Source organism: Triplophysa dalaica, chromosome 21, assembly GCF_015846415.1.
Source record: "Triplophysa dalaica isolate WHDGS20190420 chromosome 21, ASM1584641v1, whole genome shotgun sequence".
Lineage (NCBI taxonomy): Eukaryota > Metazoa > Chordata > Actinopteri > Cypriniformes > Nemacheilidae > Triplophysa > Triplophysa dalaica.
In genome coordinates, this window is record NC_079562.1 from 5913777 (window position 1) to 5938673 (window position 24897).

General features: G+C 36.6%; 3 protein-coding genes across 3 annotated transcripts; 1 reads left to right on the plus strand and 2 right to left on the minus strand.

The window, feature by feature from the left end:
* The first annotated feature begins 3720 nt into the window (after positions 1-3720).
* ace2 (angiotensin I converting enzyme 2) lies at positions 3721-17478 on the plus strand. Its single transcript, XM_056734968.1, has 18 exons — positions 3721-4926; positions 5141-5299; positions 5404-5497; positions 6364-6507; positions 6693-6805; positions 6907-7012; positions 7130-7227; positions 7459-7631; positions 7879-8105; positions 9088-9232; positions 9345-9443; positions 15375-15497; positions 15585-15763; positions 15920-15978; positions 16070-16170; positions 16242-16358; positions 16470-16664; positions 16935-17478. The coding sequence occupies exons 1-18, from the start codon at positions 4693-4695 to the stop codon at positions 17035-17037; spliced, it is 2469 nt and encodes an 822-aa protein (XP_056590946.1). The 5' UTR covers positions 3721-4692; the 3' UTR covers positions 17038-17478.
* A 20-nt stretch (positions 17479-17498) lies between these two features.
* Positions 17499-18752, minus strand: LOC130410349 (uncharacterized). Its single transcript, XM_056734967.1, has 4 exons — positions 18465-18752; positions 18144-18275; positions 17889-18025; positions 17499-17766 (listed from the first exon to the last, which is right to left on the minus strand). The coding sequence occupies exons 1-4, from the start codon at positions 18655-18657 to the stop codon at positions 17506-17508; spliced, it is 723 nt and encodes a 240-aa protein (XP_056590945.1). The 5' UTR covers positions 18658-18752; the 3' UTR covers positions 17499-17505.
* A 1067-nt stretch (positions 18753-19819) lies between these two features.
* On the minus strand, positions 19820-23979 carry LOC130410322 (uncharacterized). Its single transcript, XM_056734928.1, has 8 exons — positions 23853-23979; positions 23264-23384; positions 22918-23024; positions 22743-22839; positions 22182-22518; positions 21905-22024; positions 21578-21720; positions 19820-21074 (listed from the first exon to the last, which is right to left on the minus strand). Exons 2-8 carry the CDS (start codon positions 23273-23275, stop codon positions 20847-20849), a joined length of 1044 nt encoding a protein of 347 aa, XP_056590906.1. The 5' UTR covers positions 23276-23384; positions 23853-23979; the 3' UTR covers positions 19820-20846.
* Between the last annotated feature and the right edge of the window lie 918 nt (positions 23980-24897).

Here is a 24897-nt window from a genome sequence, read left to right on the forward strand (position 1 = left end):
GAATCCTACTACGGTCAAGACTTCCCTCTCGAAAATGAATCAAAGCCCGATGACGTTTTGTGGTAACGACCAATCTCGTTGGCTAATAAATATTCAAGAGCAAAGTCTTTCCCATAGGATATGTTACAAAACGCATAGGCATATTCAGCTTATTAGAGCTTTGATGGATAAAAATCATGGATCTAATATTTCTCAACGTGTACAATATTCTATAAATGTTACGTCTTGGTAACTATACTGCCTTTACAATTAAGGGTTAGATTTGATAACATTTTCATATTATAAGTAAGCCTATGCCTACTAACATTACTGGTCATCTTTTATTTCTTAAATGCGAAAGAAAATTACTGATCTAGTTCACCTTAGTGGTTGCTAGAGTTGTGACAGTCCAAGTACACGTGCGCTGTTGTGGAACTGCAAATGTTGCAAAGTGGCAAAAGTGCAGCGGTGTGTCGGAAGAGCTTTTAAAATAAAACCGAGGCTGGTGGTCTTGTTTGAAATAGGCATTGTGCTCTCTTTTGTTGAGGGCTTAGAGCGCATCAACAAGGTTCAAATGTGCAAACTGAGCTGAATGACTAGACCAGTAGTGTGGGGTAGATTTGACATACCAAAGACTATACGATGACTCTGTCTCATATCCGTTTCCCCATCATAAACCCTAATTCATAAATTCAAAAATTACCGATAATGCATACCATCCTCTTAGAATCTCTAGCATAATACAAGCTCTTGTGAATGTGGCGCCCTCTGGTGGAATCACTGACAGATACAGCTTAGACGAGTTAATGTGTGAGGGAAGCACAAAGCGTTTGCCACCTGGTGCTGATGATATATAACTGCAAGTGGACGTTCGAGTCAATGTGATAATTTCAAAACTACTTACAGTAGGGAAAAAATGGATGTTATGAATAGTAGCATTTCTTCATAAGTTGCATTGTCATATGTACATCAATGTAATATCATAGTTATTATAATTCCCATTTAAAAACAGACAGATCATGAAATTGGGACCGAAACCAAGAACATTTGGAATGAACATTAGGAATGAATAAATAGGGAACACTATGACAAATCAGGATGATTATCGACAAGAAATAAATCACATTCTGCGAGAGTGCTAGACCTGACCTTGGTTTAAATTCAGCTAGATTACAAACCATGAAACACAGATGAAGCAACCACATCCTGCTTCATAAGTAAGATGAAAAAAGCTTACAAATGAAGTAGAAACCACATCCCTGCTATAACAATTCAGAAGAATTCCACTTTAACAGTCGCAGTGCATATTTAGCATGGCCTTAAGAGACAGATAAGTTACATAGTGTCTCAAAAATGTATTAGTTATTTAATGTTTCAAAATGTTCCCAAATACTCAGTTTAAAAAAGGATTTAACACATGTATACCTCAACCTAATTCACGAATGATATCTTTCTCTTCAATCTTCATTATTCCGTTTATTAAGGCATAGTAGGCCTATTTAAGGTAAGTTTTTGTTTTTAGTCAGAAATCATCTTCATAAATACACTGTAAGAAATATATTGTGAAAATTACAGTAATTTACTGGCAGCCATTGACAGCCCCTAACTTAAAAATATAATTATTAATGTGGTTTTTGATTACTTATTTTCTTAGGATTATTGCTTAAAAGTGAACCAGAGCCAAAACCGAAATGAATCACAGATCACTTATTCTGGTTTGGTATCTTAACGATTTAAGAGTTTCTGACTGCAAGATTAATACAACCAAGAAAAAAAACCACGGTACAAATTCAATGGAGTTCCAGCACTTATACAAGTGGATCAAAGACATTGTCTCTATTTTAACTTAAAACACAATTTGAAAACATTTCTTAAACAAACAACAAAATGCTAAAATATAATTAAGAAAAATAATAATAATTCACAGCTCAACGGGTTAATAAATAGTAAATTATAATATATACATTTAAAAAATATTTAGATTAAATAAACATTGACCTCATTCTAGTTATTTTGCCAGTCAAACTCTGTGAAGTCCCTGATGAAGGAAATGACACGTGGGTTCATGTATGACCTCTTTCGGTGTACTGACTTTCTAGTTTTCTGGCTTCTCTGAACCTTGGCACATGATTTCCTTGGATTAATCCTGACAAGGAACCTGTCAGAATAGCAGCAGGACATTCTGCATACCCACACTGAAATCTGATGTTTGCAAGATTTCTGTGAATTTTAATATGCCAAATAAATGCAGAAATCGAAGCTGCATTGAAATCAGAAACTTTACACGTATATACCGCGATGACACCCTAACGTTAAAACTTCCACCTGCACTGTCAACGACTAACTACTGTTTTGTTACTATTATGAAGTGACAAAGTTTAGTCCAAAGAAAACGTAAGAAACGTACCGCTACTACGCAATCTATGGCACCAAAGAGTATAGATATCAAGAGGCAAAACTCTGGTGTGTTTTGTGAAACAGTGCGGCCGCCATTTTGGGGTGAAAATGCTTTTTAACTTAAGTGGTTTCTGGCGAGCTAATGTTTTTGTCATCATGTTTTATCATCATACAGGTTGGATTTCATCTTTAATGTTTTACAAAGCAGCTCATATTGCTCACTTTGAGTCACTTTCACCCCGAAACGGCGGAAATCACAGGGCGCTGATGTTGCAATGGAACGTTCTATTGAGTTTTGGCTCTTGGTATCTACATTCTTTGGCCGTCCGCGACAGCGGCGCTGCTCCAGGAAGGCGTGTGACATCAAAGTACCGCGAGAGCGATTGTAATTGTTACGGAACAAGCTGAACTCAGATTCCCCTCTCACTGTATTTTGATGTAATTTCTGTGATCGGATTTGCGCAGCGCTGCATGACGTATAAGTCATTACTACAGAGTTACAAACAGGTGAGTTTGATCAGGGTCAAGGCTGCAGGAAGTTGACGTCGCGGGCCACAGAGTTTAGAACCACCTGTAGCCTACATCATAAGCCTGTGTCAATGCCATGCATTTCTTCTGCTTGTAAACAAAACCTCATGACAAATCAATAAATTATTTATTTCAGAAACGTCTATTTTCCCCCAAATTACAGAAGGTTATAAAACAGTTGAATGTTTAATTTCTAGTTGTGCTAGACTCAAAAGGAATAAAAGCTATTAAAAGCTTGTGCAAGACATTTGTATCCTTTAAATAATGATCATACTTTGTTTTGGATTATGTCCAATTTCAGAGGTGCCCTGAATATCACACAAAAGTTTCTCAATTCCAAGATTAACTGTAATACCTGTGAACTGGGAAAATATCAATTTTAAATATTTAAACCCTTTATAGAAACAGTGTTGGGTGTAACTAGTTACTAAGTAATTAGTTACTGTATTTTAATTACTTTTCCCTTGAAAAAGTAAAGTAAGGGATTACTCATATGTTTTCTGTAATTTAATTACAGTTACTTTTGATGTACTTTAACTAAATACTTTGTGAAATATATTCGTGTGCAATAGCGTAATTGACATTAAAATTCAAAGTCTTACTTTAAAATCTGTGCTCACATTTGTAATGCTTTGGTCAGTTAATAATAATATTTATTTGAATTAATTAAATTAGTCGTTTCATGTCTATCCTTGAATCACTTAACTAATCAAAGTTGATGTAGGATATAGAAAGAAATTAGTAATGAGTAACTTAATTCTTTTTGGACAGAGTAATTTGGACAGTAATCTAATTACACTATTGGATATGTAATGAGTAACTAGCAATTAATTACTTTTTCAGAGTAACGTACCCAACACTGTATAGAACTATGAACATTCATGCGTGATTGTTGTGATTTACAACAGGCCAGTGTTAGTTAGGTTAACAAAGTCGTTTTTTCTAGGACATTCCTCTAATGTGATTTTCACAATATTTGATCAGTAATGTAATTTCTCACGGAATATACTTTAATTCTCTGTGACCCCAATATGTTATTTCCCGTGCATGAACACGGGGAATTACTGTAAATTTCCCATAGTACTTGTTTGTTGTGACTTTCTACAGGACAATACTGATTACTGTGACTTTGTACAGCACATCCTCTTTAATGTGATTTTCACAATATTTTGACCAGTATTGTAATTTCTCATTGAAACCACAGTAATTCACTGTGACCCCTAATACAGTTGATTCCAGTGCATGAACACAGTGAATTAGTGTAATTTTTTTTACTAAACTATAAGAATTTCAGTTCTGGATAGTAATACAGCATGCCCATAACTAGGCCCAAAATGATTAAAAACTATTAACCAAATAATTATCTGGATAATATTCATAAATTGCTGATTCATTCTAGTTCAGTGACAACATTACCATAATGCGTATACTTTACGTCTTCAAACCCTAACCACAAATACGAAACTTTTGCATTTCCCGTACTGTCCAAGTATCCACATGCAATACTCTGAATATGAGTGTGCCGACAACCACTAAGAACACCAGAAAACCCAGCTCCTCATTTTGGAAGCATATTTAGTGAGGACAAGCACCAAATAACAAAACAAATCAAGTTTAACCAAAACTAAATTTAAACTGTGTATGACATCTCTAAACTACAAGTAATGAACACATAAAATGTTACGCAACATCTAGGAGCCATCCCACCTGCACTTAAGCAAAAATGTTGCACCATTAGGTTATGGCATGGCTCAAAGGGCAAAGCAATAAGGTGTTTTAGATAAAAACATGCACTGCGACAACAACCGCGTCAGTGCTGTTAGGGCAAGTGCGGTTGACATGAGTGCTCGGTGGTTCCTGCTTTTGGCTATGGCCTCTCTGGCCTCCACCCAGACAGTGGAGGAAAACGCCAGGGAATTCTTAAGAAAATTTGATGAGGATGCATCTCGTCTGGTGTACCAGTATTCCCTTGCATCCTGGGCCTATAATACAGACATCTCTCAGGAAAATGCAGACAAAGAGGTTAGTATGCTCCCTTTATATCCCGCTGTTGTCCTTCCTCAACTGGAAATCAATCATCACACACCGTACATATAAATTGCTTTTGATAAAGGAATCTGCCGAATGGATCCATGCTAAAAGTCCATCTTTTAATGTAAAGTTTGTGAATCTTTGGAAAGGACAAAATGTATATCTTTGGAGAACACACCGATGATGAGCAAATCTTCTTTCACAGGCTGAAGCATATAAGGTCTGGAGTGAGTACTACGGTAAGATTTCTGAGAATTCCAGTGCCTTCCCTATCGATCAGATCTCTGATCCAGAGATCAAATTTCAGCTGACAAAGCTCCAAGATAAAGGATCGGGGGCCCTTTCACCCGAAAAGGCCAGTCAGGTATGACAGAGATTTTCATGGAATCACATTAAAGTCTTCATACATCATAATGGCAAATCGCTTACTGAGAAACATACATGATCAATATGGCTTTTGTGTTACAGCTGAGGAAAGTATTATCAGATATGAGCACTATTTACAACACTGCGACGGTGTGTAAAACCGACGACCCCAATGACTGTCAGACTTTGGAACCAGGTATTGTCAGCAGTACATGCCATATTTTAAAACAAAATTTGTAAAAATTACAGTGTGTACGAAAGGATATTACTATACCAGTGATTTTCAAACTTTTATTGTCAGCCGAGCCCCTTTGACCTTAATCATTTACTTGAAGCATTTTACTTGAGGTTTTTAACCTGAGGAATTTTTTAACACATTTGTATGTTAAACTTCAGAAACATGCATTTTTATCTATTTTAAGGTTCTTATTAGTAGTATTTAACATAACTATTGTTATTTCTAAACATTTCTTTCATACAACTTGGGTACTTGTAGACACACAGTGTACCTCACAAACCCCCTACTAATCCCCCCTAAAACGCTCCTAAACAATTATGCAACATGTGTCTACAGTCTGGCATACATTTTATCAATAAAATGCATAGTCAAATGCTTTCAGACAGATAAGTGAATCACAGAAGTGAGAGAAAATGTAAAAGAGAACTGTCAGTTTCGATTTTCAGGTCCATTGTTGAGAACAAAGACAATCATGATGACTAGTAAAAAAAAGGGGATATGACAGTGAAAAATATATCAAATCCGTTTATAATTTACATTTATCAGACACTTTTCTCCAAAGCGTTTAGATAAATTTGGTCGTATACTGTAACTAAGAGCAGATGGGGTCTTAAGGATCTTCAAAAAATACAATAACAAATCACCAAGCCTACAAAAATATCTCAGTGATCCTTCAGAAAGGTCTGCAATTTTCTGTTAAATCATAACAGAATGATTTATGTAAAAAACATTTACAAAGCTTTACACGTCCTACACTTCTTGCTCCTTTTCAACACATTTTACAGTTTAATAAAATATGTCACACTACAAGTTGTGTTCACTAGGTCTAGAGAGCATCATGGCAAACAGCAGAGACTACTATGAACGTCTACATGTGTGGGAGGGCTGGAGAGTGGCCACAGGGAAGCGGATGAGACCCCTGTATGAGGATTACGTGGACCTGGAGAATGAAGCAGCCAGACTAAACAGTATGAGTATATTTTAGAATGCTGTTTTTTCAAATAACTTACTTCTTTCGATTTATGTATAATTCATAGTACGCAACATCTCACCAATAAGAGCTGAAGAGTTGGAGAGAAACTACAACTTCAGTTTTGGGATACTGGCCAGTTTTAAAAAATCTGACTGATGTTCCCTACATTATTTATCAAAGACTACGCTGACCATGGAGATTACTGGAGGGGGGATTATGAAACCACTGATGAACCCAAATACAGCTATACCCGAGATCAAGTTATGGAAGATGCCAGGCGAATTTATAAAGAGGTCAGTCCTGAAAAACGTCTTACATCATTATTACAAAATTTAAAGAATACATTTTGACTTGGTCCTGGATTGTCAAACTCACGGATTCTGTGGTGTTCCAGATCTTACCTTTATACAAAGAGCTTCATGCTTATGTGAGAGCCAGACTGCAAAATGTCTATCCGGGTCACATCGCCTCAGATGCTTCTCTTCCTGCACACCTTCTTGGTAATTAATGAAGCATGATTTACATTACCTGTGTGGTGAAATAGGCTATATTTCAGAGATCAGCATTTTCCCAAAATTATTTTAATCGAGAAAATACATTTTGGCTTGTTTATCCAGGTGACATGTGGGGACGGTTTTGGACCAATCTGTATCCTCTCACCGTTCCATTCCCTGAAAAGCCCGACATTGATGTGAGCTCTGCAATGGTGGCCCAGGTAAGACATGTGAACATTTAATTCCCATACTTTGCCCTTTTTATCTGCTATCTTTACATGTGTATGACAATACAGGCTAAAGGTCTATTGATCAAAGATTATATGTTATCTTAATTGTAAATCAATTTCGTTTTTAGTCACAGCAATTAAAGTTTCTCTAAAGATTAGGGAGCTGTTTTTTTATTTCCTTGTTTTTACGTTCTAATGAATTAAAGTGATTGTCATTTTCAGGGCTGGGATGAAATGCGTTTGTTTAGAGAGGCTGAAAACTTCTTTATGTCTGTGAATATGTCTGCGATGTTTGACAACTTCTGGACAAACTCAATGTTTATGAAACCTGAGGATGGAAGGAAAGTGGTGTGTCATCCTACCGCATGGGATATGGGAAACAAAGAGGACTTCAGGTGGGGCTGATAATGTTCCATTATGTATGAATGCCTTGTAATGGTCAACCTGTGGATAAGATCTTGCTCGTCAATTTAATCAATGGCAGAATTTTCTATTAGTGTGAATTGTTTTTTAAAACCTAGGTTTAATACAAAAGACATTTTTCTCCAGTTAGTTTATTTTGCCTCATATTATTAGAAAAACCTGATACCTGAACAGAAAACCATACATTTATGCATTTCGAAACACCGTTGTTGTTTTCAGGATCAAAATGTGCACTAAAGTGAACATGGATGATTTCTTAACCGTTCACCATGAGATGGGTCATAACCAGTACCAGATGGCCTACCGTCACCGTCCATACCTGCTGAGAGATGGCGCAAATGAAGGCTTTCACGAGGCCGTGGGAGAGATCATGTCCCTTTCTGCAGCCACGCCCTCTCACCTGCAGGCCTTGGGCCTCCTACCTGCCGATTTCAAAGAGGACCATGGTACAGTCCGACTGTATCTGTTTAACTGGCTAACTTTAAACTACAGGCACCCATCATGTACTTGGATGCTCGAGCATTTACGAAAATGACCGAGCACTCACAGAAATGCACAACATGTGTCTGGCTACTCTTTACGACAAACACAAAAACTTTCTTGAGCAATGAGCAGCTCAAAGGCGCAGTAGCGCTTAAACGAAAATATACGTGAACTGAAGAAACACACTTTGTTAACATATGTATTGAAGAACATACGACACTCTCACCTCAATGTCATTGCTGGTCTCGGTCAAGTAACAGTCGAAAGTGCTCATCCCTATATCCTACTCATTCTGGGGGAGGTAGAGACATTTTGGCCGTTTAGAACACACTTGACGAATAACGTCATTTTCTCATTCATGTAGCCTCTTTTTTTTGTTGCGAAATACGCCACAAATGACGTTAGCTTGCATTTGCATTAGGGCCGATTTTTGGCCAAGAAGACATTAAACTTTATCGCTAGTGGGGTCAGAAAAAAATACAGCACACGTTCTACGCTCACGTTTAGAGACGCTGAGCATGCGCACAAGGTGTTCCTCCTGAAAGAACCTGGAAAGTTTTCGTGCAAGTGATATTTTAAAGGTCCAGTCAGTGAAATTTAGCACAAGGTTGCGAATTGCAACCAACCGCTCATTCCACCCCTCCCCCTTCTGTTCGAAACACTACGACGGCGTATATGTATAGAAATAGCTCATTCCTAGGTAATAAAAACCCACGCTTCATTGTGTAAGCCTCTGAAGACATAGTTATGTATATTGTATAGCATTTCTGTAATAGATCCTCCAAAAACTTACACACTGATCCTTTAATTTTTTGGATTTTTTATCAGATAGTAAACATGATTTTTTTGTTTGTTGATTCATTCAAGCTGTGAATTTGTATATTTCCGTTGTATTTTCACAGTCTTTTAAACTATAATCCTAACAACATCTTTTCGCACCCACAGAGACAGAAATTAACTTCCTGTTAAAACAAGCCCTAACCATCGTTGCCACTTTGCCCTTCACCTACATGCTGGAGGAGTGGAGGTGGCAAGTGTTTAAAGGGACCATTCCCAAAGATGAGTGGATGCTGCGCTGGTGGGAAATGAAGTAAGTGATAGAATCATCACAATTAGGCAGCATCCTGATTAAAAATTCTAGGATGTTTTTAAAGGTAACATGATAAGTTGCTTTGTGGCTCACCCCAAAAAATGTGTCACAGGAGGGAGCTAGTTGGTGTAGCTGAGGCTGTGCCCAGAGACGAGTCATACTGTGACCCACCTGCACTCTTTCATGTGTCTGGGGATTATTCTTTCATCAGGTAATAAGTATGTATGAACATACGACACTTAAACAGGCAGCACCTAAGCAGAAATAAAGCATAAATATAACTGCAAGCAGTAATCATCGGGTTCGAGCAGTCTAAGGGGACTAAGGTCAACTGCCTTCGCAGACTACGGTCAGGAATCGCACCATAACACATCCGCAACGGATGACACTTACCCATATCCAGAAAAATGAAAGAAATGGTCAGCAACGGTTAATACAGACCACGCATGCTTACACTCATATGCAGGTTTAAACAGATAAGGGACGAGTGAAATTAACCAATTCTCATGTCTCTACGATGTTCTGTTCCAGAGATATAGGTCTAGCTTAATGGTTGCTAAGTTAACCTGTTTAGTTGCTATGGATGTGGCATGGCACCTGCCATACATTATGATAGACGTGTATACATTTTTTTTAAGGCTTTAGGCCAGGAGCATCTTAAATAGATACATTGATTCACATTCATAATATTCTAGAATGCCATGGCATTTAAATTATGCTTAATTTTATACAAACACCTCACATAATACAATATACCCCATTTTGATGTTTGCTTTGAACTTCAGGAAGTCATGTTTACCATGTCTAAATGCCTAAATTTATTGAGCTGCTGCCATGTGACTGGCTGAGTAGCAATTTGGGTTTACATGCAATTAAACTGGTTTTATCTAATAAAGCTTTGTTATATATATATATATCAACACTCATCTTAAAAGCAAGCAGACATGTGCTATATTTATAGATGTGTAAATATGGAGCAACGTTTAATGTGTAATACATTATATTTCTAACACTGTCTTCCTGTGAGACACATTTCATTACACACACATGCACACTCTCGATCACACAAGACATACAGAACTATACAGTGCATTCAAACTCATATGATACAGAGGGAAATGATATCCATAAACACACACGCACACTACACACCTTTATCCTGCACATATTTATCGTTCCTTTAGCAAAGCTACATGCATTGTGATCTGGTGACTCTATAAGAAAGCCATCGAAATGAATGTCTCTTCCTATGAGCATCACATTTTGCATGCTTGTTAAGTGTCATAATATGTATAATAGTACTAAATGGCAAGTAAGTTGGATTATTTATTAAGGAGTATCGACATATAACATACTCGTTTCACGCTAATATAATAAAGGACCCTGTTATGGTCACAAAACAAAAAAAACTCAACATGATTTTGATGATTATTGACCTAGAGAGTCCAAAGAAATGAACTGAGGTGGAAATTTTGAAATTGCTTGAAAGTCCTTGAACAAGTTTGAAAAAGTAGTTTTTTAAATCATCACCAATATCTCACAAACCATTTGATAGACATCAATGGTTCAAGAGGCAAAGTTGTTATGAATAAGGAGATCTATCGTTTGATATCAATAGTTTGTGTATTACTCAAATGTCACGTGACGAACAGTTGTCTAGGCTACCAAAAGACATGTGCATTATGCCATTTTTATTATTATAGCGCCACCTAGTGTCCAAACGCCACGTTCTTTTTTATGTGAAATCCTAGTGATGGTCTCCAGATATTTCCTGAGCCCCTTGCTGTTATGTTAAACCGTTCTTGATTTGAGGCCATTTAAATGTGATAGGCTCCGCCCATTTTTTTATTTTGGGGCCCCTAAGCGACCGTGAAAGGAAATTTCAACTTTTTTTGATAATTATTTACCTTCACACTCAACACAAGTCATCTACATTGGTTTGGGTCTGATCGGTCAAAAACTCAGGGACAAGTTTGCGAAGAAAGGTTTCTATCAATATCTGCGATAACTCACAAACCATTTGATCGACAGAAGTTGTTCTAGAGGCAAAGTTGTTTAGAATAAGGAGATCTATCATATAATACAAATAGTTTGGTTATATGTCAAGTGTCACATGATACACAAATGTTTAAGCACTACTAAAGCGTTATTTCGCCCCCCGGTGGCCAAATGAGTTCACATTTCTTACAGACCTTAAGGACCTTGAGATGAATAAGCCCAGCGAGTGTCGTTTTGATCGGCCTCCGTTTACCCGGTGTAATGAGCGCTCAAAATTCATTGGCCAATGGCGGCCATGTTTTTTGACATACGTCAATGTCCTTTTAGATATTCATGAAGCATGAGACAAAGAGACACCATACCAATTATCAAGTCATTCGGGCAAAGGGTTGCGTAGTTATAGCCATTTTCTAGCTCATTCAAATTATAGCGCCACCTAGTGGCCAAAATGCCACATTTTTTTTATTGTGACTCCGGACTGAGGGTCTACACATATGTTCCAAGCCCCATGAAGATATCTCAAACAGTTCACGAGTTATGGCCATTTTAGCTAAATATGCCACTTCCGGTTTGGACGTTTTAGCGCCACCTAGCGGCCGTGAATGGAAAATTCAACTTTTTTTCGATAACTATTTACATTCACAGTCCACAGAATTCATCAACGTTGGTTTGGTTTCGATAGGGCAAAAATCCAGGGACTAGTTCATTTTTTTTTTTTTTCATAAAATGCAAATTAGCGAAAAAATTTGCATACCGGAAATGAAATCGGAGATATACGTTTTTTAAGTTTTGAGCCAGTGATTACACTGATATAAGACACTTGGGTGTGCGACCAATGGTTTAGGAGTATAAGGCGCAAACGCGCTTTTCATCGTTGTAGCGCCACCTATGGGCCGATTTGGCTGGCTCCGTGTATCTGAGTAGCGACAAGGACTACTACCATCTGACCAAGTCTCAGCTCTGTCGGTCTTACGGTTTGGGCTGCAGCATCAGTTTTAGGGCAGAATAATAATAAGAATAAAACTAACAATTAAAGCTGCAAGCAGCATTTAGCGGGTTCGAGCAGTCTAAGGCCTCTATTGGCCTTGCCATTGTCAACTAGGCTCAGGAAAGGCACCGTAACAAATCCACAACGAATGACACTCTTCCACACCAAGAAATATGACAGAAACGGTTGGTAACTTTTAATACAGACCATGCATGCGAACACTCGTATGCAAAAACGGGCGTAAACCGATAATACCTAAGGGACGAGTGCAATAAACCATTTCTCATGTCTCTATGATGATTTGTTGCAGAGATAGAGATCTTGCTAAACGGTTGCTAAGCTAACCTGTTCGGTTGCCATGGGTGTCAATTAATACCTGTCAATTAATAACACATCAAACCACAAGTCAAACTAACCAAGCCCCGTGTCTTTATAATATTCTACTGCAGAGATGTAGGTCTGGCTAGACGATTGCAAAAAATAATCTGTTTGGTTGCTAAGGGCGTGGCTTGGCAGCTGTCAATTGATAAAGAATGAAGCCATTAGCAAAACAAAGCAACTCCTGTGTCTCTAAAACATTCTATTGCACATATATAGGTCTTTTTTTTAATACAATGCACATTCTTCAAAATAGCTTATTTTGTGTTCTGAAGAATTGATAAAAAAAATACGACCAATTTAAATAGATAATTGATTCACATTCATGGTCTGCAACAATATTCCAGAAGACCTTGCCATTTAAGTGATGCTTATTTGGTTGAGTCTGGTGACTCTGAAGGCCATTGGAGTACAGTGAGCTCATTGTCATGTTCAAGAAACCAGTTTGAGATCATTTGAGCTTTCTGACATGGTCGATTTTTTTTACTGCTGGAAGTAGCCATCAAAACATGGACATGGTTGGCAACAATCCTCAGGTGGTATGTGTTATCTAATATATCCCATACCATATATCCAATTGTTTCTCCATTTTGATGCTCGGTTTGAACTTCAGCAAGTGTGTTTACCACGTCTAGAAGCCAAAATGGATTGAGTTCATGCTATGTGACTGGCTGATTAGCAATTTGACTAGCAAATGATGTATTTATTAAAGACAAGTTTAAAATAGTAATTTTAAATGTATGATGTTTCACCTTTTTGACTGTTGTGAAGGCATGCCTCTTCCGATAAGAATCACATGTTGCATGCTTGTTTTGTGTCATAATATGTATAATAGTACTTAATGGCAAGTCAGTTGGATTAATTATTAAGGAGTGGTGACCTTCACCACACTCGTTTCACGCTAATATAATAAAGGACCCTGTTATGGTCACAAAAAAAAAAACTCAACATGTTTTTGATGATTATTGACCTAGAGAGTCCAGAGAAATGTACTGTGGTGGAAATTTTGTAATTGCTTGAAAATCCTTGAACAAGTTTGCAAAAGTAGGTTTTATACATCATCACCAATAACTCACAAACCATTTGATAGACATCAATGGTTCAAGAGGCAAAGTTGTTATGAATGAGGAGATCTATCGTTTGATATCAATAGTTTGTGTATTAGTCAAATGTCACATGACACAAAGTTGTCCAGGCCTCCAAAATACATGTACATTTTGACTTTTTTAATGTTTTAGCGCCACCTAGTATCCAAACGCCACCTTCCTTTGTATGTGACCTTGGAGTGATGGTCTACACATATCATCTGAGCCCCATGATGATATGTTAAGCCGTTCTGGATTTATGGCCATTTTAATGTGATAGGCTCAGACCATTTTAAGTTTTGGCGTCCCTAAGCAGCGGTGAAAGAAAAATTTCAACTTTTTTTCAATGATTATTTACATTCACACTCCACAGAAGTCATCTGCATTGGTTTGGTTCCGATCGGTTGAAAAACCAGGAACTAGTTCGCGAAAGTAGGTTTTTGACATCATCAGCGATAACTCACGAACCGTTTGATCGATAGAAGTTGTTCCAGAGGCAAAGTTGCTCAGAATGAAGAGTACTATCATATTATAACCATAGTTTGGGTAAATGTCAAATATCACGTGATACACAGTTGTGCATGCACTCCAAAAGCGCTATTACGCCCCCCGGTGGCCGAATAAGTTCATGTTTCTTACACACCGTCAGGACCATGAGACAAATAAGCCCAGTGAGTGGCGTTTTGATCGGCCTCCGTTAACCCGGCGTAATGAGTGCTTAAACTTCATCGACGAATGGCGGCCATGTTTTTTTGATATACGCCAATGTCCATTTAGATATTTATGTAGAATGAGACAAAGACACACCATACCAAATAATAAGTCAATCGGGCAAACTGTTGCGTAGTTATAGCCATTTTCTAGCTCATTCAAATTATAGCGCCATCTAGTGGCCAAACGCCACTGTTTTTTTATTGTGACCCCGGACTGAGGGTCTACACATGTGTTCCAAGCCCCATGAAGATATCTCAAACAGTTCAGGAGTTATGGCCATTTTAGCTAAATATGTTACTTCCGTTTTGGATGTTTTAGCGCCACCTAGCGACCGTGAATTGAAAATTGAACTTTTTTTTAATAATTATTCATATTCACACTCCACAGAACGCATCAGCGTTGGTTTGGTTCCAATAGGGCAAAAATCCAGGGACTAGTTCATTTTTTTTTTTTTTCATAAAATGCTAATTAGCGAAAAATCTATAATGGCGGAAATGAAATCGGAGATATACGTTTTTTAAGTTTTGAGCCAGTGATTACACTGATATAAGACACTTGGGTGTGCGACAAACGGTTTCGGAGAAACAAGTGCAAACGCGTTTGGTATTGCTATAGCGCCACCTATGGGTCGATATGGCTGGCTCCGTGTATCTGAGTAGCGACAAGGACTACTACCATCTGACCAAGTCTCAGCTCTGTCGGCCTTACGGTTTGGGCTGCAGTATCAGTTTTATGGCAGAATAATAATAAGAAGAAGAATAATAAAACCAACAAATACAATAGGTTTCTAGCCCTTCGGGCTCGAACCCTAAATACAATAGGTTTCTAGCCCTTCGGGCTCGAACCCTAATAAATTAAATGTACAGTAGTTCATGCAAACAATTTTTACCAATTACATTAAGAAGGGAACTAATGCCTTTAAAACAATAATGTGGTAACCAAACGCTATATTTTAGTCCTTTCTTTGTTATTTTAACAGGTACTTCACTCGAACTATCTATCAATTTCAATTTCAAGAGGCACTTTGTGAGGAAGCTGGCCACACCGGCCCGCTTCACAAATGTGACATTACAAACTCAACCAAAGCCGGTAACAAACTAAGGTATGCGGAAATTTTTGTTTCTCTGTTACAATGCAAATAGAATAAACAAGACTGCTGTAAATAAACGGAAACTATTTCGGTCCTCAGGCACATGCTTGAGTTAGGCCGGTCTATGTCATGGACCCGTGCCCTGGAGGACATTGCAGGGACCACAAAGATAGATTCCCGGCCTCTACTAAATTACTTCAGCACTCTTTTGGAATGGTTAAAAGAGGATAACCAAAAGAATAACCGACTGACAGACTGGAATGTCAATACTGACCCATGTCAGTATTTCATTTGACCTTTTCTGTTTTATTTATGTGATTATATGTACATACGTGTACATAGATCTACTCACGTTTAGAATTTGATGTTAAGTAGCCTATTAATTATTAGAAAACAAGTATTTCATTTATTTAAACAATGTATTTTGCATACAGATTCAGAAAATGCTTTTAAAGTCAGAATAAGTCTAAAAGCTGCCATGGGAGAGAATGCAGTAAGTAAATCTTGTTTATTTACAGGTTTTATGTTTATATATATGGATACAACTGTAATATGACTTAATTATTCTTACATTTTTTCGGTAGTACACCTGGAATTCAAATGAAATGTATCTGTTTAAATCCACAATGGCTTTTGCTATGCGCCAGTTCTACTTGGAAGAAAAGAAGCAAGAGATTCATTTCATGTGAGTACTGTCTGTTCTCACCCTCAAATCAAATCTTCAGAATAATGAGCATTATATTGTTTCACAAACAGGTCAGAGAATATCCACATATACAAGGAAACACCCAGAATCTCTTTTTATTTTGTGGTAACGGATCCAACCACACCAGGCCTGATAATTCCTAAGGCAAACGTGGAGGCGGCAATCCGGTATCTGAATATATGTCAATTTCTGAAAAAAAAATCTGATAACCTTGTTGCAAACGTTTTAGTGACCACATCGAGAAATTCCCTAACTAAACAGTATGCTGTCTGTCACAGACTTTCCAGAGGACGTATCAACAGTGTATTTCTACTCAGTGATGAAACAATGGAATTTGTTGGTCTGATGGCAACATTGGCCCCTCCTAAAGAGGAAAAGATCACAGTTTGGCTGGTGGTGTTTGGAGTGGTAATCGGACTAACTGTGTGCGTGGGGGTCTACCTCGTGGTGACAGGGGTAATCAACAGGAAAAAGTAGGTATCAGAGGGAGGAACCACAGCAGGTGTACACATTGGTTGATATAGGTTCATTGCATCATCATAATAGCTGGATAATGCAACACATTTTTCATAAAAAGACACATTTAGACATGACATGATCAATTTAATGTGCAATGGATAGCTCATACAAATATATAATTGCAATTTAATATCATAAAAATAGTAAATATTTTAAAAGATTTAGAAAAACATAAACTAAATATGTTGAATATGACTAAATTTCTTCATGTCGGATTTTCACAGGAAAGCTAAGAAAGTTGAGGACACTGTGAACCCTTATGAGGAATCAGACAAAGGACAAATGAACAAAGCCTTTGAAGATGATGTTGAATTAACAGGACTGTAAAGAAACACAACAGCTCCTTCAGATTGCATGAAAAAAGCTTTTATCATTACATGTTGGGGCATTTGTAAAGTAATATAAAGAATATATTAGCCCATATTCTTGACATGTTCCCAAATGCATTTTTGAAAAGAGGAATAAATTAAGAATCATACATGAAATAAAGTGACACAATAGCTTAACGTTGCTCATACAAATGTAAATATAGTTTAATATTATAAATATAGTCAAAATGGCACAATTTTTATCAAGATTTCTTTTTAAAAAGTATAATAACCAGTATTTAATAAAAACGTTTTATGAACATAATAGTAGCTTGACGTACAACTAAAGCGCAGATGGAGAGGATGTGCACACACACATAAATACTGTATACACATAAGTATTTTATTTCTAAAATACTAAAACTGGTCTGTTGACTGTTGATAAGTTCTATATGAGTATTCTTCTTTAATATTAGAATGCCTAAATTCAAGACTTTTTGTAAAGTATAATGGTTTCTGTGGTCTCACTCTTAATTAAGGAAAAAAAGGTTCTGGGTTTTACATATTCAGGCTGAATTTCTTTTTGCATGTTTACAACATTACTGTCCATAATCTGAATAAACCATCCGCTGTGAAGAGCTGATTCAAAACGATAAAGGCCGTCTGCAGATTTAGACATGAGGAACACCAGGGACCATTTCTCCTTGTCGTCTGCAGAAATGCGCTGTAGCTTGTTTATGTCGAAACTCTGAAAGAAGCATAAAAATGTGGTTTAGCTGCAAGTTAGGAATTTTTCTGTATTTTTAAAACACGAATAGTGAAGTGACATTATATGTCATAAATATATGCAATGTATAAATAAAAACTCACCGCAAGTTTTAAAATCCTTTGTTCACCCTGCTCGTTACAGGTAAAGAAGTTATCTGTGGCTGTGAAGTTCAGCAAAACTGGAACGCCTAATTGTTTCTTTATTGGAACTATGATGTAGGAGTAGACGGAAATCTTGGCTGAAATACAGACAATTTTGAGATAAGAAACAAGCATGACTGCTGCAAATGAAAATATAACAGAGAGGAATAAATAATAAATAAATAAAAATAATTTTGTACACTATTTGGTACAAACCTGACATTGTGTCCTCAAGGAATATCTGTATACCTGATGGGCCAAAGGATGGGCAGACATATTTGCTACAAAGAAAACTCTTTAAGAACAAATCCTTTCGTTCTGCATACAATTTTACAACTGCTGTGGAATCTGTTCAAATGTAAGCAGAGAATACCACTTAAATATGTGAAATATGAGCTACATCATTTATTAATTATGACTTATGAAAAATGCAAAATGAAGAGAATTTGCCTATGATGCAAAACTGAATAAATGACATTTACAAACAGTTCAAAATGAATGCAATCAAGGGAACAAAGTAAATGAATTATTACTTACTAGCACTGTCAGTTACCATTTCATTACATTGACAATCACAGTGGTGGGAAGGGTTGTCCGGATCCACAAGGAAGCTTGCGTCACCTGTGGAGACAGGAAGGAGGTCGACATCTTCGAATTGTGGATGTGAAGGTACCTGGCATCCATCGATTTCCAGATCTTCCTCTCTTACCATCGTCAGGCTGAACCTCATGACTGTTGCGCTATAGGCACAGATCTTCTCAGATGCAAACTCTTATATTGTAACTTTGCACAAAAAGTCTAAGACTGAATTTAGTCACAGTTCTAGAAAAACTGACACCAAGCCACCCGACTAGTTCAGGCACGTGCTCTTCAAGCAAAGACTCTGAAATAGACTAGTATATGAATGATCTGATTGTATATATGTGATCCGGTTTTTTATAGACGTCAGAGAAAACCTTTTGAAATGTTTACTGCAATGACACATTTCACTCTTTTAGTTTACCACAGCCAAGCCCACTTAACTACAATCTGTCACATTTGTACGGGAACATAAGCAAACCTCCCTTTTGGGGACGTCCCCATTTAAAACACTTCAAAAATATTGTAATAGAGTTCAATCCTTCATTTTAATGCTATCCCTCAAGAGTGTTTAGATTTTTAAAGAGCGAGAGACAGAGATTGTTTATCGGTTATTAAAAAATAAAGAAAATGTGTTATACCTCATGCAATGACAGAAAGCATTCATATGGATGCTCATCTGTGCTTATAGGGTTAACACAACCAGTAGTTAGCTGAGAAGTGAACAGAGGAAGTTATAAATCACAAATGTACCTTGTTTGTTCCTATTTGTGTATGTAAATGCATTTCTTTAAATTAATAAGTAACTTATTGTTTACAAATAAACCTTTTTGTAAAATGTTACCAAATTAGAAAATGTGCGATTATAAATAAGGAAAACATGAGCATTGTTTTCCATTCTGTTTCTGATCTTAACTAAAAACTAAAACTAAAACTTTTCCCTGAATATCGAATATGTGACTTCACCAGTAAAAAAAGGAAACTTTTTACAGACCACAGAAATTCACTTACTAAATAGTATGTCTGTCACACTCTTTCTAATTGTATGTATCAATGGTACATTTTAGTGAAGTTGTCAATATGCTGGTGTGGTGAATTGCATCATCATTAAGGCTGAATAATGCAACATACTGTATTGCAGGCTTGCCTTTTTATTATTTTCTAATCAGATGTATTACTTATAAAAAATAAAGCAAATTCACAAAGTTTATAGACCAACTATATTGTTGTGGTTAAAAAACAGTTCCAGAGAGGGGACAACTCCAGGAGTTATGACAGTAACTTGACAAACAAAAAAATCTTCAATACAAGGCTGAGATAAGCTATTTTTATTTATTAGGGCTGATTGAAGGGGTAATCAGTTACATTTATTAATTTATGGGGAAAACGATGGTTTAAACCAGTTTAATGAAAGATTATGCAATGTGCTATGATGCTGCATCCTTCGCATTCTTTTGGGCACTGATTTTGGTGTTTACATAACAGTGATGTATCATGTTTTTATCTTTGATGAAATAAACTAATATTTTAGACGAATCTCTGCATTTCTAGTTGTTACACAATATTATAAAAACTTTCAGCAATAAAAATTGTTATGCACATTACAAACAGCTCTTCCAATCAATTACACACCTTTTAATAAGATTCAAAATAAGAAACATGATACATAAGCACATTCAAATATAATAAATGATCCATTTACATAGCTTTAAGCAACAATTTAAAGTTGTTAGTAGCATTTAGCTTATACATGTTATTCAACAATATTAGGAATACACATAAAACTATGTTTAGTTATGAATTAATTTCAATGCAATAAAAAACAACCAAAGTAAAATGTACAACATGAGCCATTAGCAAGAAAATGAACAATTAAATGCACTGGATCAAATCTATCAGTTCAACATAAAAAGATGACACTTATAGTATGAGTAACATGGTAGTTAAGCATATCAGCTAATAGTATGATACATATCTACTTACTACTGCAATAGCAGTTTAACAATACATTCTTTGTATTCGGAGATGATGCAACTTATTTTTAAACAGTTGACATCTAAACATATCCCATCGATAGTCGCCTTTCCAAAGAATTTATATTCACTTTAATGAAACATTAGGATTGCTCACGTAATCTTGAATCACATAGTCAGTTTAACAGGGTTACAGTTAGTTTTGAACATAACTAATAATATAAAAAATGTATTTGAAAACTATGTCAGGTTCAGGTTACAAAAGGCATTATTCCGTTTAAATACAGTGTAGCCTATAGCATTATTTTTATATAATACATATATATCATGTTGTATGCTATATTCAAGTCTTCAGCTTTCTGTGTATTCAGGTCTGTGTCTCAATAACAAAATAGAAGTTGGTTTGATTATACGGATTCCTTTCCTTCATCTCAACTTCATCACTGTTCACATTCTGTATGTAAATAAACCACCCTCTGTGAAGAGCAGACTCGAAGCGTCGATTATTTTCTAATGTGGAAGACATGTAAAATACCAGGGACCACTTTTCAGGGTCATCCGCGCATATATTTTTCAGGTCACTTCTATCATGGCACTAAAAAAGGAAAGATGAAACATTTTAGCAGGAGTTTAAATGACATAACTTATACCTTTACTGAAGCTTCCTGTAGCTCAGCAAGGTTGTGGGTTCGATCCCAGGGGATTACACATACTTAGAAACAAATATATAGGATAATGTAATGTAAGTGGCTTTGGAAAGAACTTCTGCCAAGTGCATAAATGAAAAATGTAAATGTGATATTACTGATACATTAACAGAGACATCTGGAATTTTATGTAAATAAATTGAACTAGTCAACATATGCTTTATTTCCATGAGAATTTTTTTTAAATTATTTTAAATTACACTAGAATAAAACTCATATGGATGATATGCGGTAGTTTGCCAAATAATTAATACCTCAAAAGGTTAGTGTTTAGGCTTGAGCCATACACCTCATATTTTGATGGTTTAATCTAATCTGAGGGTGCATTTAAAACAAATATGCCCTTCAGACATCACTTGGCACTACATGTTGCAAATGAATTTAAACGTACCACAACTCGTAACATCTTCTTGTTGTCCCCTTCCTTGGTGGTACAGCAGAAGAAGTTATTTGTGCCCGTGAAGTTCAGCACAACCGGAGAGCCTGAATTTCTATCCAATATGTTCATCTTGTAATAGTAGATGGTGATTTTTGCTGAAAGGGAAGCAAAGCATTTAAAACATGCTGAAAATGTGTCTTGAAACACCGGGAGGAGAAGAAATGTGTATTAATAACCTTCACCGAAAGTTAAACATAATTTCCGACATCTAATTAGTAAGACAAAACATTGTCAAAGAAATGGAGGAATTTTCAAATCGTTACATTATTTAGTACAAACCTGACATGGTGTCCCCCAATAATAGCTGCTCCTTCCATGGGGTGACATACTTGTTTAATAGGAGACTCTTCAGGAACAAATTGTTTCGTTCCTTTATCTGATTCACAATCAGATCTCCATCTGAAACAATAGACATAACTTATTTAGTTACATTCATTTAATAAGCTTTTTCAATAAAATTATGCACCTAAAAAATAGTTGCTTATTACAAATTAGATTTAAGATGCAGCCATTCAAAGATCAGGAAATGGAAATTAATGCAGCACTTATTTCTTACTAAAGACAATCTCGGCTCTCTCAGGCATGACAACAACTTCATTAAACTGGCAGTCTGTTCTTCCGCAGTTGTGACAGGGGCTTTCTGGGTCGCAGCCCCGAGCAATAACCAGTGTAAGACTCGTTTCAGTCATAGAGACAAAAAACCGATTGTCATCTTTAATATATTCTTCCCAGTCAGGTTCTGGTTCTGGCTCCTCCCGGTGTCCCTCCGGGTGTAGATCTTCCTCTCTCACCATCGTCAGGCTGAAGTCCATCACCGTTGGCTCCTTTTTATAGGCCCGGATCTCCTCTGACAAACATTCCTTAGTTTTTTCTCTGCGCGGATGATGTATAGTCTGATACAAGAGATCACAGTTGAGTCAAATGAAAATCAAGTCATACGAGTTCACATGTACAACTATTCCTCAAGCACTCCCACACACACATGATACCATGTGAGTTTCTTGACAATGCGAAAAAGCCCACAGTGAAACATTTAATTTCACTTCTCTATATTGGCTGTCCCGATTTAATGGTTGCAAAGGGAAGACACAAGTGTGTGTATGTGTGTGTGACCCACCAGCAGGGGAGATCCTTCAACTAGAATGTTAACAAACTCCTGTGGAGCTAAATCCTCCGTCTTTTCTCCGTTTACCATCAGGATTTTATCACCCCCTCTAGAAAGACAGATAGATTATATATAATATAGATAATTTACATATACAGAAAAAATTACGAATTATTAAACATCTCACCTTGCAAAAAAGCCTTTGTTTGAGCTTATAAAGTTCATCACTTCATATGAATGTTTCCCTTCCTGCTCGGTGTGAACCAGCGTAACACCTCCACTAAGAGAATTACCCTGAATAAAAAAACGAAGTGTTATTTTATATGTCATAATGGTTCGGAATGTTCAATATCTGTTTTACAGCTTACTACGGTTCGGTCGCACCGTACACACAACCTACACTTTCATTCTGTGGTTTATGGCCACCATCAAGTTTTAAGCATCTATGCCGTTACACCATCACACCACATCAAATAACATCAACAGCAGTGATCAGTTTTCATTTATATATGATTAGATACTAAGTCGCTTACCCCGGCTGCCATGATGACCTGGTTTCACGTTTGTCAGAGATGTGCCTCTTAAGGGCAACTTTTAAAGCTTTTGAAGGGGAACCTATGCTCTGATGTCACTTCACCAAAGTTTGTGGTTTTGCTAGAGAAGCAGAAGTGTTGGGGGAAGGATTAAAAAGCGTAACCCACAGGGAAGAGATAAAATAACTAGGCCATTCACCTTTTACAATATAGTAATCTACTCCTATGTAATGTTATTCATTCTTTAAGGCAGATTATTGAAAATTAATTCCTAGTTGTGTTTCAGGATAAGTCCGCTTTTCTCTTACTTAACACTAACTTATATTGTGTTACTTGCAAACATTACTGATACAAAATTGAGGGGTTTAAGCACACCACTTCCTCATGGAAAGTCAATAGAATAAGAGGAACTGACTAATAGGTAAACAGCCACGTAGTGTAAAGCAAATGGTTATGAGGTCATTTTTGTGTATTTTTTTAAAGTACAACCTCGAAGACAAAGTTTGAATATGTGAATAAATACGTGTTCATAATAATGGTGATATACTTCATTTTATACGTTTTATTTCAAAATACTTTAAAGAAACACCTTTTCATGGTACTTTCTGTTGTACTGCACTTCACATGTCTATTTTCATTAGACCTGTGGTTTCCTGCCAGGAGCCACACGCGCACACACTCTCTCACAAACACATACACACATGTTTGTATTGCTATACTAGTGGGGACATTACATAGACTTCATTTAAGACATTTGATTTAAAGATAAAAAGTATTTGACCGAATTATGAGCCTTTTTATTTAGAGAGAACCAGCAAAATGTCCTCACAAGTAGGTTTAAATGCGGACATTTTGTATGGAAAAAATATCAATATAAAAAATACAAATCCCTCAAGTAAAAATATGCTTTGGGTGACACAAACATCCTTACTCAACTGGTCTGACGGTAAACGTTTTTCGCATACAACAGGCGGGTTACATCATCAAAGTGTGACACATTCACAAACTTCCTTTTGATCACATGGCTTCAGAAAGTCTTATTATAGCCTTACAAAGCAAAGCACTTTTGGCTTATTTGCCAACACTAAATCTATTCTAATCATTCTTCAGGTGTACAGTACACTCTAAAAATGCTGGGTTATTTGTTTATTTGGTTATTTTCTTAGTGTTGGGTCATTTTTTGAGTAACCCAAATGTTGGGTTACCAGTCGGGTCCAATTGAGTGACAGCTGAGAGAGTTAACCCCTCCCACTCCTCGACGAATCAGACAAACTCTACCTTCGCGGGCATTTTGATCCACCTCATCTCGGAAAGCTGTTATTCGGAGAATAAAAGGTATGTTTTAAGAGTTTTTAATGTATAAAACCATTACTGTACATCAAAAAAATGTATGAAAGTATGCAAAATTTGGCTGTTCGCATTAGGTTTGAAAAGTAACGTTACAATCTAGTTTTGATAGCTAGTTTGTAACATTATGCCCACGTTGTTCTAACTTAGAGCTTTTTAATAATTTAAACTTCCTTTTTGGTCAACATAGATGAACAAATTGATAAAGAAAGCCTCCTGCTGGACATCCACTTCCAAAATTACACACCACACTGTTGTCTTCAAACTCCCAGGAAAAGAATCCTCTT